The 24510-nt window shown below is 51.1% G+C and overlaps 1 protein-coding gene across 1 annotated transcript in view; it reads right to left on the reverse strand.

Annotated features, from left to right (window-relative positions):
* Positions 1-20354: 20354 nt before the first annotated feature.
* The window catches only part of NFASC (neurofascin), a 199198-nt gene continuing 195042 nt past the window's right edge, over positions 20355-24510 (reverse strand). Inside the window, exon 32 of the mRNA XM_011957760.1 lies at positions 20355-22787. Coding sequence (XP_011813150.1) covers positions 22556-22787 — 232 coding nt within the window. The 3' untranslated portion in view covers positions 20355-22555. The remainder of the gene's footprint in view (positions 22788-24510) is intronic.

Consider the following 24510-nt stretch of genomic DNA (forward strand, 5'->3'; position numbering starts at 1 on the left):
GGGGGTCAGAAGGCATTTTGAGGGCCACCCAACCCTGCCCTCACCATCTGCTTCTTCCTACTGCAGCCGCACAAGATTGATAGTAATGGAGTCCAGTGGGTCTCTAACCGATCAAGAAGGGACCTCTAGGCCCCGTCCCTGGGGACAAGTGGGAAGGAGATGAGACCCTGCCATGGCCCCAGGATGCTGCAGCTTTGCTGTCTCTTTCCTCACCAGTCCCCGCCTCACCTCTCCTCTCCTGGCCTCTTCAGCCATGAGCATCTTTGCCCAGACCCTTTACCCGGGAGGCCATGTATTTATGGAGCAGCTCCTCTGCCTGGAATGTAGGGATCCAAGAGCCAGGGGATGTAGTCTTCAAAGTACCAGTGACCTTTTTGGAAGCAGTGTAACAGTGGTAACAGGACCGTCCATCCACAGCTCTTGGGAAGACTGATATGGCCGTGAGGCAAAGCTCTGCAGTCACCCAGTCCTGCTACCGAGGACACCCATTTGACACCCAGTCCTGCTACCGAGGAGCTGTGCGGCCATGGGCGAGCCACATACCTCTTCACCCAGAATGTGGATGAAGACACATACCTCACTGAGTTGATACGAGTGTTGAATTACACGTGAAGTATCCAGCACAGCAGGTGCTCGGAAAACGCCAGGATTTCCCTTTTGGGATTTAGCCTCCCCCTTCTGTAAAACAAGGATATGAGGCAGAGCAGGAAGGGCTGCAAGTAGTTGGGGTGGCTCTGGATTTATAGTCAAGAGAACTGGACTCTGTCTCAGCTCTGTCACTCCTACTTGGATGACACTGGGCATATAACAGAATGACACTTAATTGCCCAGAAAATCCATTTATTCATCAGTAAAATAGGAATGACCCTACTCCTATCTAGGATGGTAGTGAGGATATGTGAATTAAACATAATGGTTTTTAAAAGCACTTTGAATTACAAGGTGCCATATCAAATACTGATGGTCATTCCCTCAGCTATGCAATTCAGAAAGTAGGGATTATCTCATCAGTCCGTATTCTCCCAATCCCCCACCCTCCTGTTTAGCACTGTGCCTGGTGCATAGTGGAGACTCAATAGATATTTGTTGACTGGGTGAATGAATGAAGGAGAGTAGCTATAGTAAACATTCAGAGGATGAGGAGAGAGGGAGGTAGGATGTGGGTGAAGGTTTCAGTGCGGGTGGGTGGATGCATCTTGAATTGAACCTGGATGGACAGAGAGGAGGTGGGGAATGCGTTTCTGGCATGGGGGCATGTGGTGTGGCAGGAGCCAAGAAGTGGGGCCTGGGAAGAGCATGATTTGTATAATGCCTGGAGGAGCCCAGTTGACCTAGCAGGGGTGCTGGAAGGAAGATCTCAATGCCCTGTCTGCATTTGCCTTCCTAATTTCACATGAGGGCCCGGAGGGGTCTGTGGCCCGGAGGGGCCTAATTATTCTCTTTGCCATTTCAACCCGGGGCTCTTGCAGTTCCTTTTTCAGGCTTATAATAGATGATGCTAATGTCATTATTAATATTTAATAGTAATGATGCTAATAATGCCCTGCATTTATGTGGTCTCTCCAAAGAGCTCAAAGAACCCTGAGTTCTTTTTTTATGAAACAATTTGGCTAGTGTGGAAGGTGGGAGGGCAGGAGGGCAGGGCAGTAGAGAGGGACTGAGTCACAAAGAAACCAAAGCCAGAAGGGTGAAATGATTGGGCCAAGGTCACAGAGCAGTGGGGGTGGAGCTGGGCTAGGACTGGGTGTGTGGGTTCCCTGCCTGGAGCTCTGTCCTTGACTCTCCCAGGTCATCTGGGTTTAAGGAGGATATTCCTGGTGGGGACATCTTTTGGACCTGGTAAGAGCCATGCCATCCAGAGGATATGAGAGAACAGTCTTGGGGGCAGCTATGACCCTGGAAGTGGGCTGGGCTGAAGAGCAGATAACCTTTGGCTCTATCTGTCCTTTACTAAGCCTGCCCAGGGTGGCTAATAGGGAGCCATGGAACATGGGAGGTGGAAAGGGTAGGCGGGGACACTGCAGTCCTTTACTAGATTCTGCAGGCCTCCCTGAGCCTTAGTCCAGACCCCTGTTTTCCAGGATCTCTGGGTGTCTAATGTACAACCTCTTGGAAGCAGTTTCAATCAGCCCACGTCAGTGTGGAATCTCAGGGCTGCTGTATAGTGTTACACAAGGATCTCCTCCATGAAGAACAATGTCAGTGGTGCCCCCAGGAAGGAGACAGTGCAGAGTGGTTGGAAGGCCTTGAAGTCAGACAGATCTTGATTCCAATTCCACCCACCTTATTGACTGGCTGTGTGACTGTAGCCTTCTAAGACTCAATTTCATCATCTGTAAAGTGGAGGAGAGGCTCTGCTTCAAAGGGCTGTGTAGATCAGCCGAGGCGGGTTACACATACATGTTGGACAGTAGTGGAGAAGGGAGCGGGCATTTCAAGGTTCTGGCATCAGTGGAGGGAGTGTTCAGTGTGGGTGATGCCAGCAGTGGCGTCCTGGCTGGACGTTGCCCAGATGTGACCTCAGCCTGTCTCTGCTGGCTGGTCTGTGTTGGCTCCTGCCAATTTCTCAGTCGACTTCTTTAGTCTTTCCATTGATTCTATGACCGACTTGATAGCCTTCTGGTGAATTCCATTTCTGTTTACAATGGCCAAAGTCTATTTATGCTGCCTGCAACTGAGAACCTAGACTGATTCAGGACTGAAAGCTTCTAGCACAGCGTTTGGCACAAAAGATGTACTCAATAAACGATAACCAGAAATTGTTAGAAAATATTGTATTCATCCATCCTGATACCTTGTATCAGGTATCGCACCAAGTGCTGGGGATACAGAGGAGAATAAGGCACAGTGAGTACTCGTGAGGAGCTCACAGTTTAATGGTGGGACTGATGTGTACAAATAATCAGAATCCAATCCTGTGAATGCTCTAACCCTAGTTGGCACGAAGTATCATGGAGGGGCATCAGCCTTGGCCTAGTGAGGCTTGGGAATGAGAAAACATTTTAACTGTGTCTTGAAGGAAGACTCTGAGTTTACCAGGTAGACCAGGTGTTTGTGGTACGAGCTGGAGGAGGCAGGGAAGAGATGGTGCCAGGAAGAAGCAACAGCTTGTGCAAAGGTGACGACAGCATGGCAGATTTGAAAGGGAGTTGGTCAGCATGCCTGGTGTTGAGGGTGCAAGGAAGGGGTGAGGCTGGAGTGGTAGGCTGGGGCCAGTCCATGATGAGCATTATAAGCCCTTGGGGCCTTTATTAAGCTCAATGGGGAACTGTTGGAAGGATCTGAGGATGTAAGCAACACCTGCAAGGCTGAGACTTGTGCTTTGAAGAGTCTACTGTGGAGTGGCAGGGAGGGTGGAGTGCACAGAGCAGACGCCTACCTGGAAGTGGGAAGGCTGACGAGTCAGGCATTGCAGCAGGTGTTAGATGAGGTGACAGAGACCTGGAAGGGTCCTTCGACATGGAGCTCAGACCTGTGCTGGCCAGCCACAGGTCTTCACTTGGATGCCCACGGGCCTCTCATGTCACCACAGGATATTCGAACTCCCACCTGTGATGGTCAGTTTTATGGGTCAACATGGCAAGTCTAGATATAGTACATGGTCATTTAATCAAACATGAATCTAGGTGTCGCTGTGAAGGCATTTAGTAGACATGGTTAACATCTTCAGTCAGTTGGCTTTAAGTAAGATTATTCTTGATAATGGGGGTAGTCTTCATCCAATCAGTTGAAAGGCCTAAGAAGCACAGAGGTTTCCCTGAGACATAAGCAGTTCTGCCTCATCAGTTCATGCCTGAGAGTTTCCAGGCTGCTGGCTTGCCCTACAGAAGACTGACTTGCCAGCCTCCAAATTGTAAGTCAATTTCTTGAAATAAACTTCATAAACCCAATCATAAACCCTGATTGATACACACTTTCACCCTCTCTATCTGCTCCTCCTGGGTTCCTTGCTGTCTTAGTAACTTGGGCTGCTAACAGAATACCATAGACTGGGTGGCAGAAACAATGGAATTGTGTTGCTCACAGTTCTGGAGGCCGAAAAGTCCAGGATCAAGGCATCAGCAGACAGTGTCTGGTGAGGACTCCCTTCCTGGTGTGCAGATGGCCGTCTTCTCATTGGATCATCACATGGCAGAGAGCAACAGAGCAAGCTCTCTTGTCTCTTCTTACAAGGGCACTGATCCCATTCACAGGAGCTCCACCCTCATGACCTAATTACCTGCTAAAGGCCCTGCCTCCTAATGGTATCACATTAGGGGTTTAGGTTTTAACATATTATTTTGCGGGGGACACCTGCCTCCATGAGTGGCACCCTCCAGACTTTTCCATCTTCTGTGGCTCCAATCTCTCCTCAACCCCACCCCCAAGTCCTGCCAACCACTCAGGCCTGCTGACTCTGTTGCCCCCGAAAGGCCTCTCCTATGCATCCTCTGCCTTCCCAGCCTTCCTCCCTGTCTTAGCTCTGGCCCTCCCTAGTTTTCACCAGCATTCTTATGTCCTCACGAGGCCTTCCAGTCTCACCCCTCCCATTCACTCTCCAGATCTGCAGTCAGAATGAGCTTCCAAAAATGCAAATCAGATCGAGTTACTCTCCTGCTAAAAATTCTCCAGCATCTCTTGCCTCCAGGTAAGATTCCAGGCTCCTTCCCATGCCTCACAGGGCTCACTGGGATAGTGTAGTTTGATCCTTCCTCAGTCTACCTTCTTCTCTTGTCTTCTCCTGACTTACTCCAGCCTGATTGACCCACTTGCCATTTCTGGAAGGGGCTGGACTCTCTCATTTCATGCTCTTTGTGCTCTTCCTTGCTTGTAATAGCACTCTTCTCTCTTATGTATACCTGGTTAAATTCCCCTGGCTCTCAAGATGTAGGCCAGCAGTCTCTCTCCAGACACGCTCTCGGCTCTCCCTCTAGATGATAGGTGACCCTCTGCAGTGCCCTTATCCTTTCCTAGGGATCCTGCTTACTAATCTCTATGCAGGTGGAGTGTCTCCACCACTGCATCGTACCCAGAGCAAAGTGGCAAAGGCCCAATATATATATTTGGGGTTTTTTTCTGTTTGTTTTTTGAGACAGGGTCTGGCTGTGTTGCCCAGGCTGGAGTGCAGTGGCTCGATCTCAGCTCACTACAACCTCCGCCTCCTGGGCTCAAACCATCCTCCTACCCCAGCCTCCCAAGTAGCTGGGACTATAGGCATGCACCACCATACCTGGCTGATTATTTGTTTTTTGTAAAGAAATTTGGTTTTTGTGAAGACAGGCTTCCACCATGTTGCCCAGGCTGGTCTCAACCTCCTGCACTCAAGCGACCCACCCATCTCAGCCTCCCAAAGTGCTGGGATTATAGGCGTGAGCCACTGTACCCCGCCCACTAATACATATTTGTTAAATGATTGGATGAGTGGGTCATTCTGTTCCTCTCTGGGGGTTCACAATGGAGGTAGACAGGTCCATGTTGGGGCACAATTGGCTACTTCTGTCTCCACCCTGGGTGCCCTGGAAAAAGGAGCAGTACCAACCTAAGTAGAGCAAATTATCCCAAGCAGATGCAGAATTGCACCAGGGCACACAGCATGGAGAGGGGAGCATGAGCCAGGTTTAACTCTTTATTCACCGCCTCAGCCAGGCGTCATCATGCAGGGCCCATCGGAGAAGCTGTCCACCAGGGTAAGAGGATGAGCCCCAGCTGGCCGAGGCTATGAGGTGGGTGCAGACCTCCCTGGGAGGTAGACTGAGGTCCAGGACCACCGTTCTGGATCCCCAGCGTGTATGCAGAGTCTGTTCTCAGAAGGGTCCCATGCTTGGTTTAATGCTCTTCTGCTGCTGTCTTGGAATTTACAATAACTTTTGAACAAGAGGCCTAGTATTCTTACTTTGCATTGGATTCTGCAAGTTATGTTGCTGGTCCTGCTGAGGTCAGTGGGGTTGCCCCACTGAAAACAGTACCTGGAGTTACTGGGCCAAAGAATGATCCTCCTCCCTGTCCTAGAGGAGCAGGCCTCCATTAGCAACTTCAGACCCTGCCCTTGGCTTTCTTAATCTCTTAGGAGCCAGTCAACAGGGCCCCAGGTGTTTTGATCCCTCTGAGATCCTGTAAGCCAGCGGCATACAGTGTGCTAAGAATGAATTTTACATTTTTAAATGGTTGAAAAAATCAGAAGATGTCGTGACACATGAAAATCATATGAAATTCAAATTTCAGTGTTCATAAATAAAGATTAATTGGAACACAGCCACGCTCATTCATTTATGTATTGTCTGTGGCTGCTTTTATGCCACACCGGCAGTTGAGTAGCTGCAACAAAGGCTGTATGAAGATATTCATTCAACAAAGCTGAAGATATTTACTATCTGGCTCTCTACAGAAAATGTTTGCTGATCCCTGGTTTAAGCCATCCCTCTGTCACCTGCAGCCTAGGAATCAGAAACCAGGGGGATGCCAGTCACTGACACTTAGGTGTTGGGTTTCTTTTTTGCCTTAGCTCAGTGCTTGTCGACCACGGAGCCATTTGGCAGGGTCTGGAGGCATTTGTAGTTGTCACAATAGGAGTGTGTGCGGGGTAGAAGGTGTGTTGTTGACGTCTAGTGGGTAGAGGTGAGGATGCTGCTAAGCATCCTGTAGCACCCAAGAAAGCCCCCACCACCTAAGAATTACCCAGTCCGAAGGATCCCCATGCTAAAGCTTAGGGTAGGGCCAGGCCAGACTCCCAGTGGGTCTTATGGGCTGGAGGACCAGCCAGAACTTCACTGCCTTGGAATTAATTGAGCATTCCAAAGACTGTGTGTGTACTGAGGGAGGGGGCCCTGGGAAGGACCAAGCACGAGTCTTCTCCCTTCCTTAGCACCTTGTGGCTCCTATACCTGCTAGGGGCCCTGGGCAGGCCTCAAATGGAAAACAGCCACTTTCCCTGCAGTCTCCTAAGGAACAGGATAGGTGCCCATCTGCTTGGCCAGGTGAGCTTGACCCCAGGAGGGGAGATGGTCATCGAGGCTGCCAACCGTGGTCATAGAAAGGGGTGCCAGGAGCCAGGGATGCAGAGAGGGAACTGGAGGTGCCCCCAGGGGACCAGGTGAGCAGGGTGTCCAACTCAGGTGGAAGGAGCATGAGGCTGGGAGAGCCTTGGGGAAAAGCTGGCACGGCTCCCACCCAACCTTCTGGAGAGTAAGAAGAACAGATGCTGTGGCTGTCAGATGAGATGCTCCTGGTACTTTGGGAAATGGCAGAATTAACAAAAGGACAGTTGCTTTCAGGGAACACAAGCAGGGGTGCAGTGTGTACAGCTGGGCCGGCCTCTGAGGACTCCTTTTCCTTGAAGGGCAAGGAGCAGGGGTCCTCTTGCCTGGCCTCTGGGCTGGTTTAGAATGGGGTGGTGGGGAGGGAGGATGGAGGCCGAGTCATCGGGCCTGGGGACAGAATGTGGTCAAGTTAGAGCCAGAGCCAGGCCCAAAGCTGCACATAGCTTGGAGTCTTGTAAATGGCAAGGCTGTCTGGACGTAATCTCATCTATCCCTCTGCCTCTGGGTCCAGCCTCAGCAGATGGCATCTTGCCGGTGTAGGACCCAAGCAGAGGGGCCCTCAGCAGGAATGAGAATTCATCAGCTGTTATATGCAAAGCCCCCAGAAGAAGCAGACAGTTCTCTTTGGAAGCTGCATGGACAGAGGCACATGCGGGAGGCTTCTGCAGGGAGTCTGCCCCTTCTCCTAGCGGAGAGTGGGCAGTGAGAGTGATGGGAGCCGGGCATCACACCGGATTACAGGTGGCTCACACCTGTAATCCAAGCACTTTGGGAAGCTGAGGCGGGTGGATCATGAGGTCAGGAGATCGAGACCATCCTGGTTAACGCGGTGAAACCCCGTCTCTACTAAAAAATACAAAAAATTAGCTGGGCGTGGTGGCAGGCACCTATAGTCCCAGCTACTCGGGACGCTGAGGCAGGAGAATGTCATGAACCCAGGAGATGGAGCTTGCAGTGAGCTGAGATCATGCCATTGCACTCCAGCCTGAGCAACAGAGCGAGACTCCATCTCAAAAAAAAAAAAAAAAAATTGATGAAAGTGGTGTGGCCTCATCCTAGATGCTCACCTGACCTGGAGGAGAGGCAGGACATTGTGATTAGCATTGTGTGGCTAGAGAAACTCAGGAAGACTTGGCATAGACTAGGCTAGCTGGGTCCCACTTAGAGGCAGGAGAATTAGATTCCATGCTCCTAAAATCCATTAAAAGAATAGGAAAAGAGAAGGAGGATATGCGATTGCCTGTGTGGATGGTTTTAATTGCAATGCAGAACTCATATAGACTCAAAGAAAACTTTCTAATGCTGAGATGTGGGATGACAGATAAGAGGCCGGAGGTTGTGGCATCTTTCCCAGGACCTGCCTGCCAGGTCTGGTGGCCACGGGCTGGCTAAAATTCCCCTGGCCAGGGGCGTTGGGGGCATAGCTTTGTCCTTTTTGGCAGACCCACAGCTTCCTTGCTCCTGGAGCTGCAGCAGCTGAAGTGTAGGGTGGGAGATGGGGCAGGGGAGCCGGGACTACCCTGCCCTCTGGAGGCCCTGGGCATTAGCCCAGAGAGCCTTCAGCTAAGGAGGCCGCCTGCCCATCTGCAAAGTGCACTGGCTATGGGTTAAGCCCATAACTGGAGGGGTGAGCAAGGCCAGAGGGCAGGGGACAGCAGACAGCTCGGAGGGTTCATGGCCTCATTTGCTGGAGTGTCATCCCTCTCCCTGTCACAGGTCTCTCTGGGGCCAGCTGACAGATGCGCCCTGGAGGAGAGCGGGGGGCGTCCTCCCCATGGCCAGCCTCCCCTCTCTCCTATCCCCTTTCCTGCTGGCTTTCCCTGAAGCCACCGCATTGTTAGCTGCAGGCCTCTGGGGACAGACTTCAGATGGAGGGGAGCGGGTGTGTGTTTTGTTTTGTAGGAGGGAGTCTCTGAACCAAGAACCTATTTGGCTAATGAAGTCGTAATTACTGCCGGGCTCACTAATAGGATGAAAGCTGGGGGCTCACTGAAAAGCCACTGATGGACCTGCGAGAGTGGTCTGAGGGCTCTGAGGAGGGGCTGGAGAATGGGAAGTGGAAGGAGGTGCACCTTGGGGTAAGGGGGGGAAGACAGGGGGCATAGAGGCCCTGGTCTGGAGTCTGCCTGCTTCTGGGAACCAAAATCACACCTACATATTCCTCAGCTTAGCATGGGATGAGCTGCCTGAGATTTACCTTCCTGCCTGTGCCTGCCTTAAACTTTCCCCAACTGGCCACAGCCCCAGCTGCCTGCTTTCATAGGAGGATAGGGGGCTGTGGAGGGTCTGGGGCAGCTGAAAATCCCAAATGATTGCTCTTTGGCTTTGGAATGAGTCTATTTCTAAGTGTGTGTATTTTTTCCTCCCAGAAAAGCCCTCAGCTCTTTCAGATGCGGTCTGGTGGCCGTCATTTGAAATGTGAGTCTGCTTTCTCTGAGGACGCATTAGCTCATGTGGAAGGTGGGGTGGTACATTTGCTGTGCGGTGTGGGAGCCAGTTTTGGATTTAGCGCTTGATGTGTGGAATCTGTAAGACAAGGGGAGTGGATCTGGGCTCACTCCAGCCCTGACATTCCATGGGTCTGAACCACAGGCACATAACTGAGAGGGGACTGGGGGCTCTCCTGGGGCCCTGGGTGGGTCCTGTGCACGTGCCCCGCAGTCAACTGGCAGCCTCACCCACGCCAGCCACGCCAGGGCACGCCCTGCAGAAAACTTGGGAAGGAGGTTGATGCAGTGATTTGGAAGGAAAGATTTTCTGTGTGTTTTTTCCTTTTCATGGAGATTGTTGCTGGGACTTGGTAGGGAGAAGGATGGAAGACGTCAGCTCCTCTGGGCCTCAGGGCTGACTGCATTGATGTTGGTCTTCACCAGACCATCCTTCCCTGAGGAGGACTGTTGTCAGCGTTGAGAAGGAAGGAACCCCGAATGCCTATGGCCTGGAATAAGCTCTAAGCTTAGGAGTCAGCCTCCATATCTTGGAGTAAAATGACCCCAGGGAGGTAACTGCATCCATGTCCATGAGGACCAGTGCTGTGGGGCTTGTGGAAAGGACGTTGGCTGAGTCCTGTCCTGGGGTCATTCTCTCTTGGGACAAACCCAGGCCCTTGGACGTCCAGCCTTATCCTCTTCTGCCACATGGGTTGTCGGATGAGTTGAGGGCCATGCTGTGTCCTAACAGCCAGGCTGGAGGTAGAAGGAGCGGGAGGGAGGGAAGTGAAGGATGGACTGTCCTTCCTGATGAATGCAGGTGGGTTGCTGGGCTTTAATGGGAGACAAGAGCACTTAGGGGACTTGGGGAAAGTTAATTAATGGGGCTGTACTGTGAACCCCAGCTCTCAACACTCATCACTGGCCCTTACATCCAGCCACTTGGAACCTGGTAAACTTGCTTTTAGGAAGGGAAATATTCCCTGCCCCCTCCTCGCCCCTAACACCAATACCCCATGGACTAAACCACTAGCTGGGCAATAAATACAGTAATGCAGACAGCTTGAATACAAATGGGATCTGGTTACCCTGCAGGGACCACTGGGTCCCAAAGATCAGTCAACATGTATTTATGGACCCCCACACACTATGTGTGAGGCACAGGACTGGGGGCCACAAAGGTACAAGAGGCATGAAGTACTGGCCCTGCCCTCCACTGGTTTGCAGCCTGGCCAGACACAGGAGAAAGTTCCTGCAATATCAGACAAGTCCCTGCTGGAGGAGCAAGAAGATTGAGAAAAGCTCTCAAGAGAGACAGCCCTATGGGCCAAGGGGATTATGAGAAATGGATCTGAGCCTGCTTTGAAGGATGGGGAGGATTTTTGAAGGAGGGTTTTGAGTCTGGAAGAACATTTGGGTAGACAGCAGAGGGGAAAGTGTAAAGTGATTCATTCATTTATTTAAATTTAATACATTATTATATAGTACTTACTATGCCTCAGACACTTTTCACATTTCAATTGATTTGATCCTTACAACAACCTACAAAGTAGCTACAATGACAACCCTTATTTTGTAGATGAGGAAACAGGCAAAGAGAGGTTCAGTCATTTGCCTGAGGTCACACAGCTAGTGCCTGACCTGTCTGCAGAGACCTGGCTCTTACTTGGTACTTAGGACACATTTGGAGAAAGTTGAGCACCTGTGACTTTGCTGCCCCCATCATCACGTGACCATGAACTTCCTGGCACCTACAACCTTCTCCTGGGCTCTCTTGGGACATTCAGGAACCTGCACGTCCCGCTACCCAGAGCGGAGGAGGGGGCGAATGGTTGCAGGCGCATGATGGAGAGTTGGCAGAGGCTGCTCTGGCATGATGCCTTTGAGACAGAGGCACCAGGGCTGGTTCTTCACAGGGAGGCCCATTCCTACCCCAAGCGCAGTAGTGAAAGTGGAGGTTTTTTAGTCAGACTGAACTGGCAGCTAGTTCTGGCTTTGTCATTTACCTTGGGGAAATTATTCTGCTATTTGGGTGGGGTGCAGTGGCTCATACCTGTAATCCCAGCACTTTGGGAGACTGAGACGGGTGGATCACCTGAGGTCAGGAGTTTGAGACCAGCCTGGCCAACATAGTGAAACCCCGTCTCTACTAAAAATACAAAAATTTGCCGGGCGTGGTGGTGGGCGCCTGTAATCCCAGCTATTTGGGAGGCTGAGGCAGGAGAATCACTGGAAACCAGAAGGCGGAGGTTGGAGTGAGCTAAGACCATGCCACTGAACTCCAACCTGGGTGACAGAGTGAGACTCTGTCTCAAAAAAAAAAAAAAATTATTCTGCTATTTGAAGTCACAGTTTCCTCATGCATAACAGGATGTAAAGCTACCTACGTCAAAGGGCTGGTGTGCAAGCTAAAAGAGAGCATTTGCATAAAGTGCACATCACTGTGCCTCACGCAGTTGGTTTCAACAATATTCATTCCCCTTCGCCTCTTAAGTCACTTAAATGTAAATGTGTTGTGACCCAAATACCATCTGCTGCCTTCTTGCCTCTTTGACAGCAATGTATAAACAGCTCAGTTCCCTGCCAATTCCATGGACTGTGAAAGTCCAAGCCCCCCTCGCAATTTTTGCTAATTCCTGGGAGTTGGTTCATGCTCTGACCCCTCTATTCTTCTGCAGTCTCTATGCCTCGCATCAATTTGGATGTAAAATCCAGCAACTTTGCTGGCTTGCATAAAACATGCATTCACAAGAAGCAAATTCACAAATGTAGTAGGCTTGATTGCCAATTCGGGGGACTTGAAGAAGGGTCACATCCAGGCATACACAGCTTTCTCAGTGTGTCCCTCTCATCTGGGGGCCTCAAGTATGATGTCTGCATCAGCATCACCTAGAGGGTTTGTGAGAACGCAAATCCCGGAGTTTCTGATACAGTAGATCTGGGGTGAGGCCCAATAATGTGTTTTTTAGTAGAGACGGGGTTTCAACATGTTGGCCAAGCTGGTCTCGAACTCCTGGCCTCAAGTGATTCACCTGCCTCAGCCGCCCAACGTGCTAGTATTACAGGCATGAGCCACTGTGCCCAGCCAAGAATGTGAATTTCTACAAGTTCCCAGGTGGTTCTGATACTGCTGGACTAGGGACCACCCTTTGAGAACCACTCCTCTAATCTCCCTTCTGCTGTTTCATGCTCCTCACTTGCTGCCCCCTGGATTGCCCTGGAGATCCAAAATCTCACCCTCTCTATTATGCAAAGCTCTCCCCAGATGCTATTTGCAACCTCTCTACCCAGATCAAGCCTGGACCCTTCGTGTACTAGGATTCAGCCTTTTGAGAGGGCAGTTGGGGTTTTAAGCACAGGAGATGTCCTTGTGTGTGTTTGTTTCAGTGTGGGAGAATCCCTGTCCTCTAGCTGCTCACTCTCTGCAGTGGTCTCTGCGCGAAGCTGAGCAGTCAGAACTCTTGTTTGGGTTCAGTGTGGGTGAGGTGAGTTTCCAGTGAACTCCAGCCAGGGCTGACGATCTGTGTGCAGACTCAGCCGACACCCAGGTCTACACAAAGGCATGCTTCTTGGTGGTGGTGGTGGGGAGGGTGTGGAAGGAGGGAGTGTGTGGCTGGGGCTAATCAGCAGCAAATTCTGGGGTAGGAGTGGGAGTGAGGGTTGGGGGGCTGGGATCTGGGGGCTGGGCTGTCGGGCCGCAGCTGTGGCTCCAAATTGCTCTGAGGCCCACTGCCTGGTCGGTGCTCCAGCAGAAACTGACATCAAACAAATGGGCTCTGATGCATTAAGTGGGGAGGCGGATGCTGAAATGGGTCCCCCTCCCCCGCCTTTCTCCACCTAAAATAATGTTGGACAGGAGAGACCTCCTTGATGAGAAAGGCTGTAATGAATTCCCAGATTCCAGCCCTTTGTGGGCAGCTGGGCAGAAGGGGGCACAGCCTTCACTCTTAATAAAGATGGGAAGATGGCCTGTGCCCTCCCCACTGGGCCTGCTAATCCCACTCCAAACTGGAGATTAGCATTTCTAATGGCCTGGGAGGTGCAGCCTTCAGGAGACTCAGGGATGACAGATACTCTGGTGGGTCCCTGGGGCTCTGAAGAGAGGCAAGTGCTTTGTCTGGCCTCAGTTGCATCGAGGTTGGCTTTCTTCAAACAACACGCTTGCCTCATCTCTCCACTTCTGTTCCACTGAGTGGAGGTGCCTATTCTAGAAACTTGCTCCCACATGTCATATCCAAGAATCCAGTATCCAAAGAGGATGATATGAAAAGCTTGAATTCACCTGGCCAGTATTTTTCAAAGGAATGTTGTCTCATTCATTTATTCATATTCATTCATTTTGTCCCTCAGTTGGCACTTGCTACGTGCTGAGCACTTAACTGTGGACGCAGGTGAAAAACTGGTCTTTTGTACTCGGGATGTTCACAGTTTAGTGAAAGAAAGATAATGAGGCCAGGTGCAGTAGCTCACATCTGTAATCTCAGGGCTTTGGGAGGCCGAGGTGGCAGGATCACTTGAGGCCAGGTATTCAAGACCAGCCTGGGCAACATAGTGATACCCCGTCTCTATAGAAAATAAAATAAATTAGCCAAGCATAAGTGGCAGTGCCTGTAGTTCCAGCTACATGGGAGGCTAAGATGGAAGAATTGCTTGAGCTGAGGAGTTTGAGGCTGCAGAGAGCTGTAATAGTACCACTGCACTCCAGCCCTGGGTAACAGATGAGACCTTATCATTAAAAAAAAAAAAAGAAAAAGACAATGAACGTCATATCCCAGACCCCATTAGACATAAAATAGGTGCTCTAGGGGCACAGTGAGGGCGTCTAAACCAGACTGCAAATTGTGTGTGTGTGTGTGTGTGCGCGTGCATATGTGTGTGTGTGTGTGTGTGCAGGGCTGTTAGGGCAGACAGTGTTCCCTGAGCTGCCTTCAAGGAGTCTTGGAGGAACAGCCTATAAGGAGAAAAGGGCCTAGAGGGGCTTGGAATGGGAAAGAGAAAGGAGAAGAAGAGCAGAAAGAACCCAGAAGGACCGGGGAGTGGTGTGGAAAGTCAAGAGAAGAGTGTGTCAGGCAGACCCACCTTTGGGCCATAATTTATCCATTGAGCCCATATTTATTGAACCCTTTGCCCAAGACACTCTAATGTTGCTTTTGTTTACTTGACTTTCTCTCATGACAGTCTAGGATTTCTACTTATCTTATGCTGTTAATTGGCACAGAGTAGGTTGTTAATATATACTTTTGAATTGAATCGAAAACCCTGGGAAGTGTGAGAATATTTGCCATCAGGGAAAGCTGGAAATAGTTGGAATGGATAGAATTTGGGGTGCTTGTGGGGAGTGGTGAAAAATGAAGATGGAGAGGTGATGGTCAGATCACCAAAGTTCTAACATGCCAAATCATGGAGTTTAGATTTTATCTAATGTAGCTAATGAAGGTTTCAAGTAAAGGAACAACATGATCAGATTTGTATTTTAGAAGCTCCCTCTGGCTACAGTTTCGTGAGGGAGTAGGCAACACAGGAGGCAGGAACACTCAATTCAGGCCATGAGGGCTTGGACTAAGGGTGAGACAGTGCATATGGATGTGAGAGACAAATTTCAAAGACAGCATGTGAACTTGAAAATGATGAGAAAGAATATTCCTGCCAAGGTTCAGGTGGTGGTTCAGGCCTGTAATCCCAGCACTTTAGCAGGCTAAGGCAGGGTAGATCGCTTCAGCCCAGGAGTTTGAGACCAGCCTAGGCAACATAGCGAGACCCTGTCTCTAGAAAAAATACAAAAAATATTAGCTGGGCATGGTGGTGGGTGCCTATAATCCCAGCTACTCAGGAGGCTGAGGTGGGAGGATAGCTTGAGCCTGGGAGGTCGAGGCTGCAGTGAGCCATGATTGCACTACTGCACTCCAGCCTATGTGACAGAGGAAGACCCTGTCTCAAAACAAACAAACAAAAAACCCCTCAGAAACAAAAGAGAGAGAGAGAGAAAGGATCTTTCTCGTATTTCAAGGAGTAAATAGGGAGGTTCAGAAGTGTGTGACTTCCCCGAGTTACCCAACAATTCAGGAGGAGCTGGACCTGGAAATAAGGTCCCATTTTAGCCTAAGCAATAATCCCTCAAGTCAATGATCCGTTCTGAGGACATTTTTTTTTTTCTTTTTTGCACCCACCCTGTCTGTTCTGAGGACTTTGAAGGGAGGGTAAACACAGGTGGGTTGGACAGTTACTCAGTGGTTTTTTGTCAGAGACTTGGGTCTGCATTTTCAGGGGAATTCATTAGCCCTCATTCCCCATTACAGCCTATTCCTAGAAACTATCTGTTAACTTTCTACAAGAGCAGAACCACCTCTTAGTGCTCAGTCCAACCCCCACACCCACCCTGAGGAAAGGGAGGTGGGAGGTTACAATGTCTGGGGGTCCCTCACGTCTTATCCTGCCTGGGTGAGGCTCTTTGGCTACTCCTCAGTGAGAACCAGCACAACTACAGACATGTTGTGGTGCTATCTAGGGGACATGGTGAGAGCCAAGCACTGCCTCTCAATCAACACGGTCCCCTCTGTCTCTTTTCTTTTCCTTTTTATTTTTTTTTTGAGATGGAGTCTCGCTCTGTTGCTCAGGCTGGAGAGTAGTGTCATGATCTTGGCTCACTGCAACCTCCGCCTCTTGGGTTCAAGCAATTCTCCTGCCTCAGCCTCCAGAGTAGCTGGGACTACAGGCATGTGCCACATCACCCAGCTAATTTTTTATTTATTTTTTGTATTTTTAGTAGAGATGGGGTTTCACTATGCTGGTCAGGCTGGTCTCGAACTTCTGACCTCAAATGATCCACCCACCTCGGCCTCCCAAAGTGCTGGGATTACAAGTGTGAGCCACCGTGCCTGGCCCCTATTTGGTTGCTGGTCAAGATTCCTTTGAGTCTGCTGAGAGGGGTTTTTGGTTTGTAGTAAGCTGTTTTATTTATTCTTTCAACAATATGAAATGTCTACCTTGTGCCAGGCACAATGCTGGGCATACGCTGACATTCGATCTAAGGGCAAGCGGTGCAGAAGGAGGAGGGGGCTAGGAGACGGGGCATCATGGCAGATTTCTTTCATTCTCCCAGCTTCCCTAGCATGGCACTTGTTCATTGGTGGATGTGCACACTCATCACGTTGAATCAGAGGGTGTCTCCACGACTGTACATATTACACATTCCTATATCAGTCACACTATGTTTAAAACACAAATTGTGCAGGTGAGTCTTCCAGAGTAAGGACAACTTCTGGAGGGGGGATGGTATGGTAGAATTCTGGAAGAGTGTGCTGTCTGGCACCCATGAAAACCCTTTTGATCCACTTTTGCCATCAGCCCTTCAACATCCCTCTCCTATCCACTAACAAGAACAAATCAAGAAAATGAGCAAATCACACGGCAAGAGTCCATTTTGAACAACTTTTATTATACGTTTAGTGTTCTCTATACAAAAGAAATCAGTTTTTTTACAGTGATTCCAAAAAAAATTCAGAATAATTTGGCCTTTTCATTGCTCATGCAGTCAGTTTATAAGTCCATGTATTAGACGGTCCTCCATGGCCCAGAAGTCTTCCCTGCTGAAGGTCGTGCGTGACACCCTCAGATACGCATCTGTCACTGACAAAGTTGGTTAATGCAAAATAACTCTCAAAAAAGGAAAGAACATGATGTAAGAGGGGTTAAAACAAGGTCTGGCATAGAGTTAAATGTTTAACCAATGGAAAAAAGATCAGACCAATTTGTGCGTGTGTGGATATGTAGGAATGGATGGAGATGTTGGCGAAAAAAATTCCCCACGGGAAAGAACAAATTGTAATGGTGGGGGATATGGGTGTGTGGTAGGGGCAGGGCAGGAGGTCCTCCGGGGTCCAGCATGGGTCGGGAGTGGGAGCAGGACAGAAGGTGGCCACGTCACAGGCGACTGATGCTCAGCTCAAAGGGAGTGTGAAGAGGTTGGCAAAGAGCTGGGGAGCCGGGCAGAGGGACAACACTGACTGAGGACATTGCAGTGGGGAATCAGAAAAAAAGGGGCAGCTCAGGGACATCTGATCTGCCTCATTTTTGAAAAAGAAACAGAGTAGTGCACAAAATTCTGGATATCTTCTCCCAGAGTTTTGTGTTTATTGCTTCACCAAAGTCTTTACATCTGTTGAACTCCAGCCCAGCAAATCCCAGGGTGGCAGCTTGCATGGGCCCTGCTGCCTCTCTGCACCCTGTGGCCATGGGCAGAATGGACAGAGATGCCCTCACTTCTGAGGAATACAGCACGCTGAAGGCCCGATGTGTTACAAAGCAAGAGACACCATTCTAGGGGGTACGGTCTAGGGTTCACAGTAACAAACACCAATCAGCTATTCTATTCCACTGGCCCAGGTCTGCCCTTAATTGCATGGCTGGGTGAACCACAGGCTGATCAACAGATAGACTGATCTTGGTCTAACAAAAAATCCTGTTCGTCTTTCATTTTGGGAGGCATGTGGGGGATGTGGGAGAGGCAGTAAAGAGGTATGAGAGGGTGAACCAGAAGGACAGATCTTAATACCTCTGTTTCAAAGGAGGCAGCTGTGGTGAGATGAAAGAACACTGGACAAGGAGTCAGAAGGCCCAAGTTCAAGCCCTAACCTTACCTTAGTTTGCCAGCTATGTGATCTTGAGCAAAAATCCCTTCACTTCTGTGGATTTGCATATCCTTGTCTGTACAATAAATCATTTCAATGAGATCAGCTCTGGGATTCCTTCACATGCTGAAATCCAATTCTGGTCCTAAGCTAGATGCCTTTGCACGTATTTCATTTCCATCCTTCTCATTATGGAACACCCATTTAATACTAGTATGCTGACAGGAGGAACAGCAGTTTCAGGTGAGGCTTGAGACACTGTTTGGTGGGTGCTTGTGGCTCTCCTGGATGGTTCTCCTTTCTTTCTGATCCTTCTCTGAATGTGTCTCAGGAAGGCCATTAGTAAGGAAGGGAAAGAAAGGACACTTCCCTGGGCTTGGGCTGTGCAGGTTGGGGACAGCCACAGAGTCTGGCTTGAACTCCATGGGGTAGCCCCTGTCTAGGTTAAGGGAGGGGAATGCTAGGAGATGGTCAAGGGAGGGCGCTGGTCTTACTCTGCCTGCCTTGCCTATGCCTCCCAGGGCCTTGGTCTCCTCCTGACATATCAAGCTCTTTGTTTCATTGTCTTGAGGCCTATTTTTTTTTTTTTTAAATCAGGGCCCTCCTCTATGCTACTCCTCGGCTACTACACAGAGCTCAAGCAGGATCCTTTGCCAACTAACGGGATAGACCCAACCACAACCATGGGCTTGTGTGTGTTTGGCGGGGCTGGCCGGAGTGGTGACTAGGCAGGAAGTCAGTCTGCACCAAGGTGTCAGGAGCGGGGAGCGGTGCCCTGTGCCGGCCTCCTAGGAACCTGCTGCCCTCCCACTGAGAAGGGATTCTCTGGCACCAGCCCCAGCCCACGGAAAGCCTGAGAGGCTTCCTCTCCTCAGAGAGTTAGCAAAGCAGCCTCACAAAGACAGACAAAAATGTGCTACATCCCTGCTCCTTCCATCAAATGGGCTGTTCATGATGCCCTAAGACTTGGCCCTGCTCCAGCACAGGGCACCAGAAAGAGACCGCAGCCCGTGCCATTGCTGGGGCAGAGTTTCCCACTCCTTTGGCTCAGATGCTCTCTCTAGGTGCTGCCAACAGGAATTACCTAAATAGGTCCCAACCCTGGTGGCCTCTCCCGTTCCTCTAACTTGCGTTCCTCACCCACACAGAGCCCTTTGCATCTCATCTCATGCAACCTGGATGTGGACTAACCCTTTGCCCCAAGAGGCAGAGCAAAGTGGCTCAGGGAGCAGGACTGTTTCTCAAGCCACACCGTGCTTCTCGACTGCTTTGTCCTGCCCAGCCTTGGTGACCAGATGGACCAAGCTCTCCCTCAGAATCCCTCTCTTCAAGCTCATAGCCATCAGTGGCTTAAGCAATAGAGGGAAGAATGCTCCCAACTCAATGGCCACTGTGTTCCAGCACTTGATTTCAGGACTGTCAGCTCCGTGAGGGCAGGGACCACATCTAACTCATGCACCATGGTATCCACAGCTCAGGCCTTAGTTCAGACTGGATTTCAGAGTATTTGCTGAATGAATGAATGAATGAATGAATGAATGAATGAATGAATGAATGAACAAATGAGAGCACAGGAAACTACAGCTCTTAGGGCTGAGCACACAGGTGGGATTGCAGCCCAGTCAAAGGAACTTCTAGAGTTACTGTAAGATGCCCAGCACTTTCCTCCCAGCCAGCCAAACCAGAGTGCCGATGGTAATGGTGCTGTCCTGGCTTCATTGTTGGTATGTCTTGGGGTAATTGCTTGGGAGACCCAGCTGGCAGGGAGTGCTGGGCAATTCTGTTTTCCTGCTGAGCTGGGGTGGACTCTGACAAGGGCTCCATGGAAAACGCACTCTCCTATTCCTCAAAGGGGCTGCCTCCTGAATCCTGCAATCCCCACACCTCAGCGTTTGATCTCTCTGACCACCTGCCTTCCTTGCTTGGGGAAAACTTAATTCTTCAGCCTCAGATTTGCTTCTGCTCAGAGGGGTGTGATTGCGTGGTGATGGGGGTAGCTCTCAGCACCCACAGAACAGTAGCCTGAGACAGGGCTAATAGCATTTTCTTCATACACGAAGGACAGTGCAGAGCCTGGCAGGACACTGGAACGAGGTGCAGAGGCAGTGGGCTTACTTCTCCCCAAGACCCTTACGAGGGAAGCAGCCCTTCCCAGTCACCAGGTGGTGTTGCAGACTTGCTCACCGTCCCTTCCTGCCCTAAGAGCCTGCTTTTGGTGCAGTGAGTTCACTGGCATGTATGGTGCAGTATGGAATGAGTGTCTGAGAAACTGACTACTCTGCTCAGATCCAAAGCGTTTTCTGGAAAGGCCAGTCCTTTAATTCAGCTCACAGACACACTTCCCTGACATTTCCTTCAGAGACAGTGGGCCTGGTATCCAAGCAGGTGTTGGAGGAAAGCCAGGGGAGGGGCCCTCCAAGCTCATGCCCCACCCCCTACTCTTTACCCTGTCCCCTTGCACTGTGATAAGCTGCCCCTCAGGCGTCCAGGCAGCAGCCCTGGCTGAGGCTTGGCCCAAATGACCATCACACACTCTCAGGTTCAAACAGCCTTATTGGCTCAGTTCTGGGCTATGATTTCTTACCAGCAGACAGAGAGTGTGTGTCTATGGGCTTGACCTTCAACTGAATGATTATTAATGATGCAAGCATTGCTAATACCTTTGCGGCTTAAACATGTGGCAAATGATGCTTTAATAAAGTCACTGAAGGACAGAGCCCTGGTCCGACCCAGGCCCCCTGGCTAGCAGCTGGAGGCTCAAATCAGAGGCTGTGCCCATGGCAGCTGATTCGTTCCTGGGGATCAGCTTCACCCTCCTGAAACTGACCTGAGCTACAGAAACAGCTAAAGGGTTCCTCTTAGACTCAAGATCTCCCCCTCTCCTTCTCTGTCTCTGAGGCTAGGTACCTTTGGTTTCAAAAATGCATTAGGTGGGGAGGATGAAGGCAGCACCTTCGGTCTGACAGCTGCAGGTCTGCGAGTGTCTCCATTTGGGGTGACTGGTAAGGACATGTGTTGGGTGGCCGCTTCTGGTCCTGCTGGAACACTTGCATAGGCTGCCCTGCTCTCCTGGAGACAGACATCACTGGAGGCTTCAAGGCTTGCAGGGAGGGGCTGGGAACCTGGGAACTCCAGGGGCAGATCAGCGCTGCATAAGGCATACAAAGAGCATTGAGTCCTCCCCAGGTGGGGGCATCACAGCACTGAGTACAGTGCCACCGCAGGTCCCCTGATATGTATACACCCCAATGAAAGGGCAGACTGGCTCAGTCTTGGGGCAAGTCCCCATCCACATACCACGTCAAACAAGAGCCTCAGTGTCCTACAGAATTGGCTGAGAAGCTGATATCTATCTGCTAGAGGTGGAAAGGGAGCAGTGCCTTATGCCCCAAACGCACCAGCAAAGCTTTTGCATCACAGCATTCCATCTCCTCCAGGGTGGCAACGTGGGCCCCAGCCACGTGGACAGGTGGCCTCTGGGACACAGTGGGTGTGGCCCTCTATCTACATCCTGGGTTTCACCAGTGGGGAGGAAGGAAGTCCAAACCCAGCCTTTTTCTTCTCTCTAGAGGTAAGCAGAGTTCCCCAGAGACCAGACACCTGATTTTCTTCTGCTTGAGGTACACAGTCACTGGCGTTGAAGTCCTTCCTATCAGTGCTCACTCCTGTTCCTCAAACTTCTTCAGAGTCAGTGCAGCTCACATCTTAGATACTCCAGAGAAAAGGGCAGGGGAGGAATGAGGAGCAAGAGGTAAACACACCTCCCAACCGAACCAGAGAGCAGCAAAGAGGCCTGCACACCTTCTCCCTGCCAAAAATACTGTCATTTTCCAGAAAGGAGCCAAGCCCAGCTCAGCAACTGACAAGGCCGAGGCAGAGGGGTTGGGAGCCAGGGGAGGCATATGGCGAGAAAGGCATCCTTCGGAAATGCATTGGCCCAGAGGTGGTTTCAATATTACAGCCTGTCTACATGTTCTGGTACAGATTCAACCCTTTTTGCCTATCTTTGCGGTCTCCTGGGGGAGAATCTACTTTTTCTTTCTTTTCCAGGAACACTTTTTCAAAAGGAAAAGAAAACGGAGACATCGGGTCTGGAGGGGAAGATGCACAAAGCAAAATTAAGACAATGAGAAGTCCTGTAACCAACAGAAACGGTGAGCATGTGCCGAGGCCAAGGGCGGGCAGTGTGGTGGAACGCTCGGGGGTAGCTGTGAGACCGGGCAAGGGGCCAGGCTCCCTCCAGCTGAGCTCAGCCATGGCTCCAGCTCTCCCACACTGGTGGCACCCGGGGCTGAAGGGGGGTCATTGGGAGGGGGCGTATGGGTGGCTTGGTGGTCACTGATCCTCACAGCTTGGCAGACCCCCATATCGTACCCTTGTTACTGAAGGTGGTGGTGGCTTTGTGGTAGGTCTGCAGTGGTTTAATTTCCCCCTCTCCCCTCCTCCCACTTGCAAAGTGGTGGCTGTGCCTGGGTGGGCTCCGTTAGGCCAGAGAGTAGATAGCATTGACAGGTGACGTGGCCTCTGAGCTTTCGTTGCCCTCTGTTTCCTCCTTGTCCTTTTTGACGGTGTACTGGCCGATGAAGGAGCCATCTTCATTGAACTGGCCCTCGCCACCCTCGCCATAGTCCACCAGGCTGTCGTCACTCTCCTGCTGCTTGATGGTGCCGTCCAGAGATGTCTGACTGCCCTGCAGAGGCTTGTTGTCCTCATCACTGGCCAAAGAGAGACAGAGAATCTCAGGTGGTGTGGGATGGGGCAGCCGGCCTCCTGCCAACACATGTCCTACACAGCTCAGAGAGGATGGGACCCAGGAGACCACCCAGTCCAGCCCTCGCTTCACCCTCCCCTGTCCAGCCTGCTCTACAGAAGGGAAACGGAGGCCTAGAGAGGACAAGCACCTTTTCTAAGGTGAGGTTGCAAGTCAGGTAGGGCAGGGAGTGGAGCCCATGCTTTTGGGCTCCTGGTCCGGGTTCCTTCCATGAGACTGGGTCCCTGTCTGTGGTAGGAGTGGATAGAGGATGGCCGCCCCATGGTGAGGCAGAGCCACTGCTTGTGAGACCATATGGGATGGTTCTAGTCCCGAGTGTGTCACTGTGTGGTTTTGTGACCTGGGCCTCAGTCATCAAGAGGGGCTGGCCCAGCTTTGATCTCCCAGGACCTGTGACTCTGTAGGGAAACACTCTCACCTTGACAAAAAGCAAGGCTTTTAAAGGAAGAAAGCTCTCCCCCGCCTCTCTGCTTCTCTGTCTTGGTGCGTTTCGCTGAGCTATCTGGTTGATCTATAAAAAGATGTTATTGCTTTGGACCCAGCAAGTACAGGTGTGCAAGAGTAGTGGGAGGGAGGCGCACACAGGTAAGCAGGTGATGCCAGCAAACGTGAGAAGATAGCAAGGCTCAGAGGATCATGCCTAGCCCCTCTGAGGCCCACAGGCCCTGGCCCTAAGCTCCCCTTGTGCAGGGAGAGCTGGGAGGCTGCCGGATAAAGCTGCATGGGCCGCTGGGAACAGCTGCCCAGTCAGGATGTCTGCTGCGCTCCTGAGGAGGCGTGGGCTGCTCCCTGAGCCAGTGTCTGTTCAGGCACCATGTCCCTTCCCTTGGCTGGAAAGGCTCAGAGCGGGCACCAGGTGGTGCTGGCTGCACTTCAGAGGTGAGCCCAGTTCCTGGGCAGGAGCAGCTCAGGATGAGCAGTGGGAGTCTGGGTCTCAGTGGGTGGGACCATAGCAGTGCCAGGCAGTCTGAATAGACACACACCACACCCTTCCTTGCCCCCAGCTCCCCACCCACCCTGTCCTTCCTGGACATGGGGAAGACAACCAGCTGAGTTGCCATTACAGTGGGCAGTGCGTTCTCACTTCTAATAGCAGTGTCGGGCAAAGACAGCTGTCAGGGGAGGGCAGCGAGCCAGGGCCGGGGCTGTGTTAGAAGACGGAAAGCTATTAACTCACTCCCTGCAGTGCTGCCCCATGAATACAGCCTAACTGTATTCTGGGACAGCCGTGCGTTGGGAGATGGTGTGAGGAAGGCAGCTCTCTGGGGCTGTGCTGAGTTTGTGCAGGAAGTGGAAGCCACTGTTTGCCAACTGGAGGAGGGGAATTGCCAGGCTCCTCACCCCACTTGCAGGTCTTGTTCGCATGCACTCCTTCCCAGGGCCCTCCACCCCATGTGCAGGGGCACGAGGACTGTGCTATGCGATTTGTGGGAATTCCTCCTCTGGTTCCAGGCAGCTAAGCTAAGTGCAGCCACTGGACAGTGACAGCCCAGCCAGTGGGAGGGGTAGGGGGAGAGGTCTGTAGCATGCCAGGCTGTTGAAGGGACAGGGGATCTAGGTCTAAAAAGAACAGACCGAATAGACCTCTCCTAAGGGAAGCTTGAAAGAAACCAGAATGACTAGGGGTGGCCTTGGTCTGGCCACCTGTTGGCCTCGCTTCTGAGACA

This window comes from Colobus angolensis, unplaced genomic scaffold, assembly GCF_000951035.1.
Source record: "Colobus angolensis palliatus isolate OR3802 unplaced genomic scaffold, Cang.pa_1.0 Scaffold449, whole genome shotgun sequence".
Taxonomy (NCBI): Eukaryota; Metazoa; Chordata; class Mammalia; order Primates; family Cercopithecidae; genus Colobus; species Colobus angolensis.